The sequence below is a fragment of the Staurois parvus genome, unplaced genomic scaffold (assembly GCF_062004578.1).
Source record: "Staurois parvus isolate SC_StPar_1 unplaced genomic scaffold, SC_StPar_1.0 ptg000999l, whole genome shotgun sequence".
Classification (NCBI taxonomy): domain Eukaryota; kingdom Metazoa; phylum Chordata; class Amphibia; order Anura; family Ranidae; genus Staurois; species Staurois parvus.
Genome location: NW_028318795.1, coordinates 150,459 through 162,629, shown reverse-complemented (window position 1 = coordinate 162,629; position 12,171 = coordinate 150,459). Strand labels below are relative to the sequence as shown.

Below are 12,171 nucleotides of genomic sequence, written 5' to 3'. Positions count from 1 at the left end.
TTCAGTGATCGCCTAAAAGTAAGTAGAGTAGGCGATAGTCTGATAGATTGGGGTAGGGAGTTCCAGAGGAGGAGTGACACCCTGGAGAAGTCTTGGAGACGAGCATGGGAGGATGGGATAAGGGAGCTAGAGAGTAGGAGGTCTTGCGAGGAGCGGAGAGTACGGTTTGGGTGATATTTAGAGACAAGATCGCTTATGTAAATTGGGGAAGTGTTGTGGACGGCTTTATATGTCATTGTTAGTGTTTTGAATTTTATCCATTGGGCAACTGGGAGCCAGTGGAGGGATTGGCAGAGAGAGGTGGAGGACACTATGGAGGCCAGTGGAGGGATTGGCAGAGGGGGGTGGAGGCCAGTGGAGGGATTGGCAGAGAGGGGTGGAGGACACTGAATGGAGGCCAGTGGAGGGATTGGCAGAGAGGGGTGGAGGACACTGAGTGGAGGCCAGTGGAGGGATTGGCAGAGAGGGGTGGAGGTCACTGAGTGGAGGCCAGTGGAGGGATTGGCAGAGAGGGGTGGAGGACACTGAATAGGGGCCAGTGGAGGGATTGTCAGAGAGGGGTGGCAGATACAGAACGGTTAGTAAGGCGGATGAGTCTGGCAGCAGCGTTCATGATAGACTGGAGTGGAGATAGCCTGCGATGAGGTCGGCAAATGAGGAGGGAGTTACAATAGTCAAGGCGAGATATAACAAGGGAGTGAATGAGTTGCTTAGTGGTTTCCGGGGTTAGGAACAGATGTATCTTGGAGATGTTGCGGAGGTGATTTTGTCAGCGATTGGATCTGGAAGGACAGATGGGAGTCTAGGATGACACCTAGTACTCTGGCGTGAGGGGATGGACTGATGATTGTGTTATCAATATTTATGGTGAAGTCAGTGGAGGTGGCACTGGCTGGGGGGAATACTAGGAGCTCAGTTTTGGAAAGGTTGAGTTTGAGGGAGTGGAGATCAAATGTTTGAATGGAATTGGTGGCTATGGGAGATGGCAGACAATTTGTATTTCAGACACAGATAACTCGGGATCCCTGAGAATCTCTCACCTGTCCCCATGGCCGGGAAGGCCACTGAGGTTGCTTGTTGTCTCTCACATATGTGCAGGGCTTCCGTTACACACTTCCCTATTAAATGCGATTTACTTTGGCCGGCAACATGGATTATATTGTTGCAATGGAGATTTCCTCCTTTTGTGACCACGTACCCGTTGTTAGGTTGGGTTCCTGAAAAAAAAAAAAAGAAAAAAGGTAAATCTTTGAGCAAAGATGTAGGGCAAAGGTCACCAAACTTTCTAATCAAAGGGCCAGTTTACTGTACTCTAGACTTCGAGGGGGCTGGACTGTAGCCAGTGGGAGTAGAAAAGGTCCAGATGTCAGTGGGAGTAAACCATGCCCCATCGTTGGTGTCAGTGGGAGGAATAGCACCCCATCCTGGTGCATCCAGAGCATTCAACAGTCCAAGTTGGTAAGTGAAGGAACTTGTAAAGACCATCCACAATCCATGAATTGAATGCTTGTACAGTATATAGAGAAACCGCATAAGTTAATTCAAAGTAATGGGTATGTGCCAAAATGGACTCAATATAATATAAAGAGGTCACCCCAATATCAAAGAAAATCCTCCACACGCTATAGGAAATGACCTCTAGATTTTTTTTTTTTTTTTATTTATTTCAGGTACTTATATAGTGCTGTCAATTTACACAGCACTTTACACATATATATTGAACATTCCCATCAGTCCCTAATCCTCAAGGGGTGTACAATCTAAGGTCCCTAACTCACATTCATACATACACATATTAGGGCCAATTTAGACAGGAGCCAATTAACCTACGAGCATGTCTTTGGAGTGCGGGAAGAAACCCACGCAAGCACAGAGAGAACATGCAAACTCCATGCAGGAGGTGCCATGGTCAGGAATCGAACCCATGACCCATTTACTGCAAGGCAAACGTGCTAACCACTAAGCCACTATGCTGCCCAAATCAGTCCAAAAGGTGGTAAAAATGAATCACGCCAAGGTCTGAGCTCAATATTTACACCCAATGAATAAATATCAAGTCTTAGGTGTGGTGCATCTAAATCATATGCCAAAAATCCTTATTGATGGAAATCTTCTCATATATAAACCGGATACTGTGTGTAAAATGAGAAGAATATCCGCTTGAAATCCTTAGCTATGTCCGAAAGCAGAGAGTGCTAGGTAATCAGGGGTGGGTTGTAGATTTGTCCCAAATTTGTCAAAAAGTGTCAAAGCAAAAAATACAAAAACAGAAACAATTGAGTTCTAGTGTCAGGACCGGGGTCTAAACCCATGACCTCTGCTGCATCTGGCAGTAGCTTTTCTTGCTGAGACACCTAAAATGCTGGACAGAACTCTGATCCTTCGGACGATCCTGCCTTGCGCCATGTTTCTGGTGAACCTTGAACTCCTTGCTACTCTCATTAACTTCCTATTTAAGCCACGCCTTTGCACTTCCTGTTTGATAGATTATTGTGCTCTTCTCCGGCCAATATCTTCTTCTTGTTTCTTCTGCTGCCATCCATATCTTCAATACTAACCATTATCGACCTTGGCTTGTCCCGTGACTACACTACTGCTCGAACCCAACCCAGGGGCGTATTTACCACAAGGCAAACAAGGCATTTGCCTAGAGCGGCATTTTTCAGGGGGGCAGAAGGGATGGAAGGAGGAACCCATGCAGCATGGGGACCAGGTGGGATCTGAGAGAGGCTGCGGGCTGCTTGACTCTCATTCCTGGGGATGTCCAGAGCTGTGAAGGTGACTGTCTCTATCTCACCAGGAGGGGGCAGGAGTGTTGTTGGTCAGTGTCAGGCTCTCTCCATGTGGACGGGGTGGTATTGGTTGCTGTCAGGCTCTCTCCCGGGGGGGGGGGATGAATTTTGTGTTGCTTAGGGCAGCACAAAACCGAAATACACCACTGTCCCAACCTACAACCACTCTTTATCAACCTTTGGCTTGTTCCTTTACTATGCTCCTGCTTTTTCTCAGTCTGCTACTGGACCTCAGCTTGCTGACCTACTGGTGGGGTGATCCTGAGGACCACAACCTGGTAATAACAAGCAGCAAAACCTATCTCCACCATCAGGAGCTCTGGAGAATGGTTAGTGCTTGGACTCCCCACCTTGAGTGAGCCCACATCATCCACCAGGGTGACCTGCTATGTACTTATCCAGCTGGTCGGTGAGAGACACTTTATTGATATAGCTACTGGTTTCTGAGCCTGAACCCAAACCATGACACATACTGTAGGTCAAAAATAAACCCAAGAAGAGTCCTGTGTGCGGCTGGCAATTACACTTCCAAAAGCAACGCATTTCCTCACAATTTCTGGTGACTTTCTCAACCAGTGTGGAGACAAGAGATCTGCTGAGGAGAACATATGTGCAAAATGGTACTAGAAAGGGGAGAATCAAGTCAGCAACATAAAACGTCTCTGCCAAAGATAAAAAGGTCCCATGTTCCTCAAACAGGAAATTAAATTTGGTATCTGTGCTAAACAAAAAAAAGGCAGACATAGGGCAAAGGACTAGTCACCAGTATTGCCTGTGGTCTCCCTACAGCTGATATTTTCCCTGTTTCTTGCGTACAGTAGCTTGTTCTTCGTCTCTGTATAGAAATGGCCATTTTGGTAGAAGCAGGACTTTGCTTCCTCATCTTAGAGCCTCCAGCAAGGAAAACAGTGAGTAGCACATTGACGTCATCATCAAATCTCCTAAAACTAGCAATCAGAGGCAGCTGTGCCTTAGATACTTTATACTGCAGATCTACACTCACCGGCCCCTTTATTAGGTCCACCTGTTCAATTGCTCGGTAACACAAATTGCTAATCAGCCAATCACATGGCAGCAACGCATTTAGGCATTTAGGCATCTAGACGTGGTAAAGACGACTTGCTAAAGTTCAAACCGAGCATCAGAAAGGGGAGAAAGGGGATTAAAGTGACTTTGAACGTGGCATGGTTGTTGGCGGCAGACGGGCTGGTCTGAGTATCTCAAATTTGCTGATCTCCTGGGATTTTCACACATAACCATCTCCAGCGTTTACAGAGAATGGTCTGAAAAAGTGAAAATATCCAGTGAGCAGCATTTGTGTGGATGAAAAGGCCTTGTTGATGTCAGAGGAGAATGGGCAGACTGGTTTGAGATGATAGAAAGGCAACAGTAACTCCAATAACCCCTCGTTACAACCAAGGTATACAGAATACCATCTCTGAACGCACAACACGTCCAACCTGGAAGCAGATGGGAAGCAGCAGAAGACCATCCCGGGTGTCACTTTTGTCAGCTAAGAACAGGAAACGGAGGATAAAATTCGCACAGGCTCACCAAAATTGGACAATAGAAGATTGGAAAAACGTTGCCTGGTCTGATGAGTCTGGATTTCAGCTGCATCATCCAGATGGTAGGGTCAGAATCAGGCGTAAACAACATGAAAGCATGGATCCATCCTGCCTTGTATCAACGGTTCAGGCTGGTGGTGGTGGTGTCATGGTGTGGTGGATCTATCCTGCCTTGTATCAATGGTTCAGGCTGGTGGTGGTGGTGTCATGTGTGGTGGATCTATCCTGCCTTGTATCAATGGTTCAGACTGGTGGTGGTGTCATGGTGTGGAGGAGATTTCCTTGGCTCTAGCAAGGTGGACCTAATAAAGTGGCCGGAGTGTACAGCTATGAGGCTACAGAAGAGGAGTTCCTAGGCACATGGAGTGCCCTGCTAGTTTTCAGGAGGAATTCCAGACAAAAGGTGCATTTTCAGGATATTTCTTAAACGAAATTAATATTTCTGGTTGCTCCCTATACCTGACCAAATCTTTACTTTTTGAGTACAGGGAAGTAAATCATGTGAATGGCATCAGTGCCAGCAAAAGGATCTTTGACACCCAAGATGAGGATACCAAGGAGCCCCCTTTCCCTCCAGCTCTGGAGCTACGACAAATGGATATTTCACATCCACACAGACAGTGGCCAGGCTGGCACAATATCTACAATGACAGCCGCTGGGGGGGGGGGGTTCCACCATTGGCGTCAAGGACACACTGACAAGGTCAAATGGTGCTCTAAGGGTTGGGATGAAAGAAGTGAGACAGATCGCCCACTCTGAAGGTGCGTTTTCAGATCAATTGTAAAATGGATGGAACATGGATCAGGTCAGGTCTGGTGAGGATCAGGTCAGGTCATGTATCAGGTCTGGTGACCGTACCATGCACCGAAGACATTGAGGAACAGTGTTCAGTTTTCAGTGTTAAGTTTAACTTTTATTACTATTAACATCTGACTTGAAGATAAAAATTCCCATTTCTTATTGAAATCATTACTTTCTTCTCTATTTAACTTATAGCCAAATTTCCTGGATTGTTCCCCTGTCAAGGGCAATATCAACAATTAACTATTAATTATTTACTAAAATATTCATATTTTATTTCATATATTATAGGTCACATGCTCTCTGTCTGTCAACATGTAAAAACAATTCTTCATAAAGTTTCTTACCGAGCCTGGCACATTCACTTTCTATATTAGGCCCCGCCCCTTCCAGGATGGCTTTGGAAACTCCTGCAACAACACAACATATCAGCTTCAAATTGCCAAAATGGGATTCAGTATTTGTTCAGAGAGTAGATCCAGCAAGATTCCTCCACAAGGTCAAAGGAAACAAAGCCATGAAATGCTGCGTGAGAAATATTTTATCTCTATGAAGTCATACAAACAACAAAACTTTATATATTGGATCACAAGACATCTGCATTTGGAGAGGAACTAAAATTCTTTTCTTTTGGTTTTCACGCAATAGTGAAGATCTGGGAACCTATCATGGTTAATGTATTCCCTTCAAACATTACCCATCAGGTTTGCACTGTAAATGAAGTCCTATAGAAGAGTCTATTATTGGAGGTGGTTGATGTCAAATATATCCTCCCTCCTGTAAGATATATCAGATTTTACATTTTCCACCAGTTTGTCACACCTCCAGCGTGACTCTTCATAAGATAGAACATGGTCTGCTCCCGACCTTCCCTCTACCTTTCCTCACTCACCACCAGGATATCACATCTCCAACATGACATTCTTTAACAGAGCTGGGCAAATTGAAGACTCGGGACCATATCAGGCCCTTTGGATGTCCCTGTCTGGTCCACAATGCCTCCACTGTCAACATGGCTCTCAGAGTCTGTCTGCTTACTCCCGGAGAAAGAGCTGACAGATGTCTATGTGGAGAGCTGCAAGAACTCTTGAGGAGCTGAATGGTACCGCAGGGAGGCCCGGTTCTGGCTGGAAAGCATTTTCCAGGGCAGCCTTTCCCAACCTTTTCAACAAAGAGGAACCCTTAAAATAACTTTTCAGTCTCAAGGAACCCCTGCCAAACATGACTAAAGCTACAACTCATAATACATTAGTGGGATGGTCCGTGGAAAGAATGTCCCTTACATTGGGGGTCCGTGGAAAGAATGTCCCTTACATTGGTGGTCAGTGGGAAGAATGTCCCTTACATTGGTGGTCAGTGGGAAGAATGTGCCTTACATTGGTGGTTAGTGGGAAGAATGTCCCTTACATTGGGGGTCAGTGGGGAGAATGTCCCTTACATTGGGGTTCAGTGGGAAGAATGTCCCTTACATTGGGGGTCAGTGGGAAGAATGTCCCTTACATTGGTGGTCAGTGGGAAGAATGTTCCTTACATTGGGGGTCAGTGGGAAGAATGTCCCTTACATTGGGGGTCAGTGGGAAGAATGTCCCTTACATTGGGGGTCAGTGGGAAGAATGTCCCTTACATTGGGGGTCAGTGGGAAGAATGTCCTTTACATTGGGGGTCAGTGGGAAGAATGTTCCTTCCATTGGTGGTCAGTGGGAAGAATGTTCCTTACATTGGGGGTCAGTGGGAAGAATGTCCCTTACATTGGGGGTCAGTGGGAAGAATGTTCCTTACATTGGGGGTCAGTGGGAAGAATGTCCCTTACATTGGGGGTCAGTGGGAAGAATGCTCCTTACATTGGGGGTCAGTGGGAAGAATGTCCCTTACATTGGGGGTCAGTGGGAAGAATGTCCCTTATATTGGGGATCAGTGGGAAGAATGTCCCTTACATTGGTGATCAGTGGGAGGAATGTCCCTTACATTGGTGGTCAGTGGGAAGAATGTCCCTTACATTGGTGATCAGTGAGAAGAATTTCCCTTACATTGGGGGTCAGTGGGAAGAATGTCCCTTACATTGGTGATCAGTGAGAAGAATGTCCCTTACATTGGGGGTCAGTGGGAAGAATGTCCCTTACATTGGTGGTCAGTGGGAAGAATGTCCCTTACATTGGTGGTCAGTGGGAAGAATGTCCCTTACATTGGTGATCAGTGAGAAGAATGTCCCTTACATTGGTGGTCAGTGGGAAGAATGTCCCTTACATTGGGGGTCAGTGGGGAGAATGTCCCTTACATTGGTGGTCAGTGGGAAGAATGTCCCTTACATTGGTGATCAGTGGAAAGAATGTCCCTTACATTGGTGGTCAGTGGGAAGAATGTCCCTTACATTGGGGGTCAGTGGGAAGAATGTCCCTTACATTGGGGGTCAGTGGGAAGAATGTCCCTTACATTGGTGGTCAGTGGGAAGAATGTCCCTTACATTGGGGGTCAGTGGGAAGAATGTCCCTTACATTGGGGGTCAGTGGGAAGAATGTCCCTTACATTGGTGATCAGTGGGAAGAATGTCCCTTACATTGGGGGTCAGTGGGAAGAATGTCCCTTACATTGGGGGTCAGTGGGAAGAATGTCCCTTACATTGGTGGCCAGTGGGAAGAATGTCCCTTACATTGGGGGTCAGTGGGAAGAATGTCCCTTACATTGGGGGTCAGTGGGAAGAATGTCCCTTACATTGGGGGTCAGTGGGAAGAATGTCCCTTACATTGGTGGTCAGTGGGAAGAATGTCCCTTACATTTGGGGTCAGTGGGAAGAATGTCCCTTACATTGGGGGTCAGTGGGAAGAATGTCCCTTACATTGGGGGTCAGTGGGAAGAATGTCCCTTACATTGGGGGTCAGTGGGAAGAATGTCCCTTACATTGGGGATCAGTGGGAGGAATGTCTCTTACATTGGAGGTCAGTGGGAAGAATGTCTCTTACATTGATGGTCAGTGGGAAGAATTACCCCTTACAGATAGCTTAAAAGATCGATGGTGTCAGTGGGAATTTATCTGAGAGGCACAGATTGCTCATTGCTCAAAGAACCCCTAACAGCCTCTGGAGGAACCCTAGTTGAGAAACCCTGGCCCAGGAGATAGCCTAAAGCTCCCCCACCACTCTGCTACCCGGCCAAGTTCTTTCTGTCTTAGTGCCTGCACATTGCAAACCCTGGGAGCTTCATACCTGTTCTCCAGTCCAGGTCAAGACCTACAGAAAACCCTGATGTAGCCATCTCAGGCTCTCTCCTACCAGTCACACATGGGCACTCAGAATGGCAGATCCATTAATTAACCCCTATGTTCCTGTCAGCTCGCTCACTGCTTTTACCAGCCCATCCTGCACCAACATCTGTGACCAGCAGAGGACATTTCTTCACTACTGCTTCTAATTATGTTGAGTGTGCACACTGTTTCATTTTTCCTATTATTCCTAGTGCCAGGCGTCGGTTTTCCATATGTTTACGTACTTATGGGACTTCTCAGTCCACTGTTGGTCACCTAAGGCTGCTGGTTTAATCAAAATATTTTTTACTATACACTAATCTTTGGTTCGGTCCTCCATGACAGCCCCAGTATCTCATGTGGCCCCTCAGAAAGATGAACTGCTCATCACTGTTCTATAAGGTAAGAAACACCCAATGGCTCCATGGGTTGCCTTGCAGTCTCCACTCTACGTGGTCTTCTGTTGATCTGGCCATCTCACACTTCTTAAAAAGATTTTCACATTTCATGGTCCCAGCAACATTCTAATGAATACCTGATTTGAGGTTGAACGTGCTATTGGTGGAGTTGACGATGACGTCACACTTTTCATGTGTTATATCTCCAGTTTTCACCAGGTAGGTGAGTGATCCAATCCTCATTTCATAAACGTTCTGTGCCAGGCTTTTCACATTCCCGAAGAAAGCTGCAAAACAGATCACAATGGCAAGAGATAATCAAAGCCCCTGTTATTGTATTCCAGATCATCCCTATTCACTAAGAAGTCTATTTTTATGCTACTATATATTTAAAGATTTATATTAGATTTCGTAGCACCCTCCTAGGTAGGTTGCTATTATGTAGGCAAATTTAGTTCTTTTTGGCTCCTCTGTAATCATTGGAGAAGTTGTTCATTGCGTTTGGCTGTTCTGGATCTCACAGGCTACAGGTTTTATGCTCCAGAGGCATCTGGAACTTAGAGGGTTGAGCAAGGCAATTCTCAGCCTGAATATTTATTGTGCTCCAACCAATCCCTGGGGAGGTGTGCCCAGAAGGTGGCTGGACGGGCATATAAATAGCCTTAGATTTAGAGCAAGGAGAGTCTTTCCCCTGCTGGAGGGAATCCACCTATCTAAGGAGGGTTGGCTACCTCCATCTGCAGCAGCTATCCTGATTCCAGCTAGTATTCTTAGAGGTCCCAGCTGTGGCATGGGGGGAGGGGCTTACTCCTGAGGATCCCTTTTTGAAGCCAGTGAAGGGAACTGTCACCTGGGGACTTGGTCTGGAGAGCTCACCAAAAAGTGCCTAGTGGAAGTTAGAAGGGGTCTGGCTGTCCTGTGGCATTGTGAACATTAGCCTCTCGCTCACTGAAGAGTGTTCTGTGGAAGTTAAGAGGGGTCTGACCCCCCTGTGGCACTGTGAGCATTAGCCTCCCACTCACTGAAGAATGTCTGGTGGAAGTTAGAAGGGGTCTAACCGCCCTTTGGCATTGTGAGCATTAACCTCTCCCTCACTGAAGAGTGTCCGGTGGAAGTTAGAAGGCGCCAGGCTGCCCTGTGGCATGGTGAGCATAAGCTTCTCCCTCAATGAAGAGTGACAGGTGGAAATTATAGGGGTCTGGCAGCCCTGTGGCATGGTGAGCATTAGCCTCCCCCTCCCTGAAGTGTGCCTGGTGGAATTTAGAAGGGGGCAGGCTACCCTGTCGTATGGTGAGCATTAACCTTCCCCTCACTGAAGAATGTCCTGTGGAAATTAGAAGGGTTTTGGCCAGCCTATGGCATTGTGAGCATTAGCCTCCCCTTCACTGAAGAGTGGCCGGTGGAAGTTAGAAGGGGTCTGGCCGCCCTGTGGAATGGTGAGCATTAACCTGTCCCTCACTGAAGAGTGCCTAGTGAATGTTAGAAGCGGTCTGGCTGCCCTGTGGCATTGTGAGCATTAGTTTCCCCTTCACTGAATAATGTCCGGTGGATACTGGAAGGAGGCATCCGGTGATCCTGTGCCATTGTGAGAACTGACCTGAGCTTGGGGTTCAGGTGACTTTGTGTTGTACGTCTTGGGTGGAGAAGCCAGTAATATTCTTGACTGGGGTAGCTCCTACAAAGAGGCTCAGTTCCACCATCTGCCCTTTTTTCTACGTAGAGACAACTCAGGGAGACTTATAAAAGGGAAGTGTCCTCCTGCCAATCAGTGGATCTAGAGTTATCCCATATCACCCTACACCTCATTCAGGCTTTCCTGCGCCTGGCTGCCTCTGCACTCAAGCCTAGTACACACTATCAGTTTTTTTTCATTCCACCCCAGTGGGCTGAACGAAGAAAAAACAGAAAAGTTCGGGAGGAGCTGCACTAACTATTCAACGCTGGTACAGCCATCTCCCCGCTGAACTATTGTGTTCTAAAAGGGTACTGCCCCCCCCCCCCCCATCCTTTGCCAGAACACACTGGTCTGCGCTCTCAGCCATTGGTTGAGAGCGCTGATCAGAAGTCGATTGGCAGACCTTTTCTGGTCATGTCCCTTCAAGAGAAGCCAGATGGACCTCTGTCAGACCGGCTACCATACACATGGGCCAAATGTTGGACAGTTTCTGCAGAACCAGCCAATACCGCCCATTGTTCGGCCCATGTGGTGCTTCATTTTAGGGGACGAATTGGTTACATTACAGCGGCTCCTGCAGGGGGAAGTGCAAAATTTGACTGACCCCCAAAAAGAGTTATCAGAATTTTTCTTAGGAATCTATTCGGTGCAATACAAAAATCGTACTGCTGATTTATATCGAAGCAATCTGCCTGGACACTGGAGCCCTGGACGTTTGGCCCCATTGGTGGCTTTCATCAATGAATAGTGATGGGCTGCATGTTTGCATCGAACATAATTTGACTCAAACATTAGCCATTCGTGTGTTTGGTACGGGCGTTTCAGCAGGCTGTTCGCCCACTGTGCCCCACAATGCACTGTGCCCTGACAGTGCATTGTGATTGGCCAAAGCTTTGAAAGCCGATTCTGCCCCCTTGTGACATCATCACCCTATTTAGGAACTGTCATCGTGGCACAGCTGTCAGATGGCGTCAAGGGTGGAGCAGATTTTTTTTTCTTTTTTCAGGTCGGTGGTTGGACGTTGACATTGGACCTACTTTGGGGGACATTTTTAAAATTTTTATTTTTAATAAAGGACTTGTCAGAGATGGTCTCCTGTCATTTAATACACTTTTTTGTGAACGTGTAGCGGAGGGATCAGGATTCCAGTTTCTGATAAGCCCCCCACCCGCAGACCCCCACAACCACAGCCCAGGGTTGTGCGGAAGAGGCCCTTGTCCTCATCGGTATGAGGACAAGGTGCTTTGTGGGGGGAGCCCCCCCTGTGCCCCAAAGCACCCCCTCCCTGTTGAGGGCATGTGGCCTGGTATGTTTCAGGAGGGGGGGGTGCGCTTGCTCATCCCCCCCCCCCTTCCTGACCTGCCAGACTGCAATGCTTGGTTAAGGGTCTGGTATGGATCTTGGGGGGACCCCCATGCCATTTTTTACAAAACTTTGGATTGGGGGGTTCCCTTCAAAATCCATACCAGACACGAAGGGCTTGGTATGGATGGGAGGGGGGACCCCTATGCCATTGTTTACAAAATTTTGGAGTGGGGGGTTCGTTTCAAAATCCATACCAGACCCGAAGGGCTTGGTAAGGATGGGAGGGGGACCGCCATGCCATTGTTTACAAAATTTTGGAGTGGGGGGTTCGTTTCAAAATCCATACCAGACCCGAAGGGCTTGGTATGGATGGGAGGGGGGACCGCCATGCCA

General features: G+C 47.3%; 1 protein-coding gene across 2 annotated transcripts in view; it reads right to left on the bottom strand.

Annotated features, from left to right (window-relative positions):
• Positions 1–12,171, bottom strand: part of LOC149441363 (protein mono-ADP-ribosyltransferase PARP14-like) — a 63,138-nt gene that overhangs the window by 22,275 nt on the left and 28,692 nt on the right. For both annotated transcript variants that reach the window (XR_016307394.1, XM_089657429.1), the window contains exons 10-12: positions 8,936–9,085; positions 5,510–5,572; positions 1,041–1,217 (exon numbers count right to left, since the gene is read on the bottom strand). Coding sequence is in view for 1 of the 2 variants with exons in the window: in XM_089657429.1 (XP_089513555.1) it covers positions 1,041–1,217; positions 5,510–5,572; positions 8,936–9,085 (390 nt within the window). In the remaining variant the exon portion in view is untranslated. The remainder of the gene's footprint in view (positions 1–1,040; positions 1,218–5,509; positions 5,573–8,935; positions 9,086–12,171) is intronic.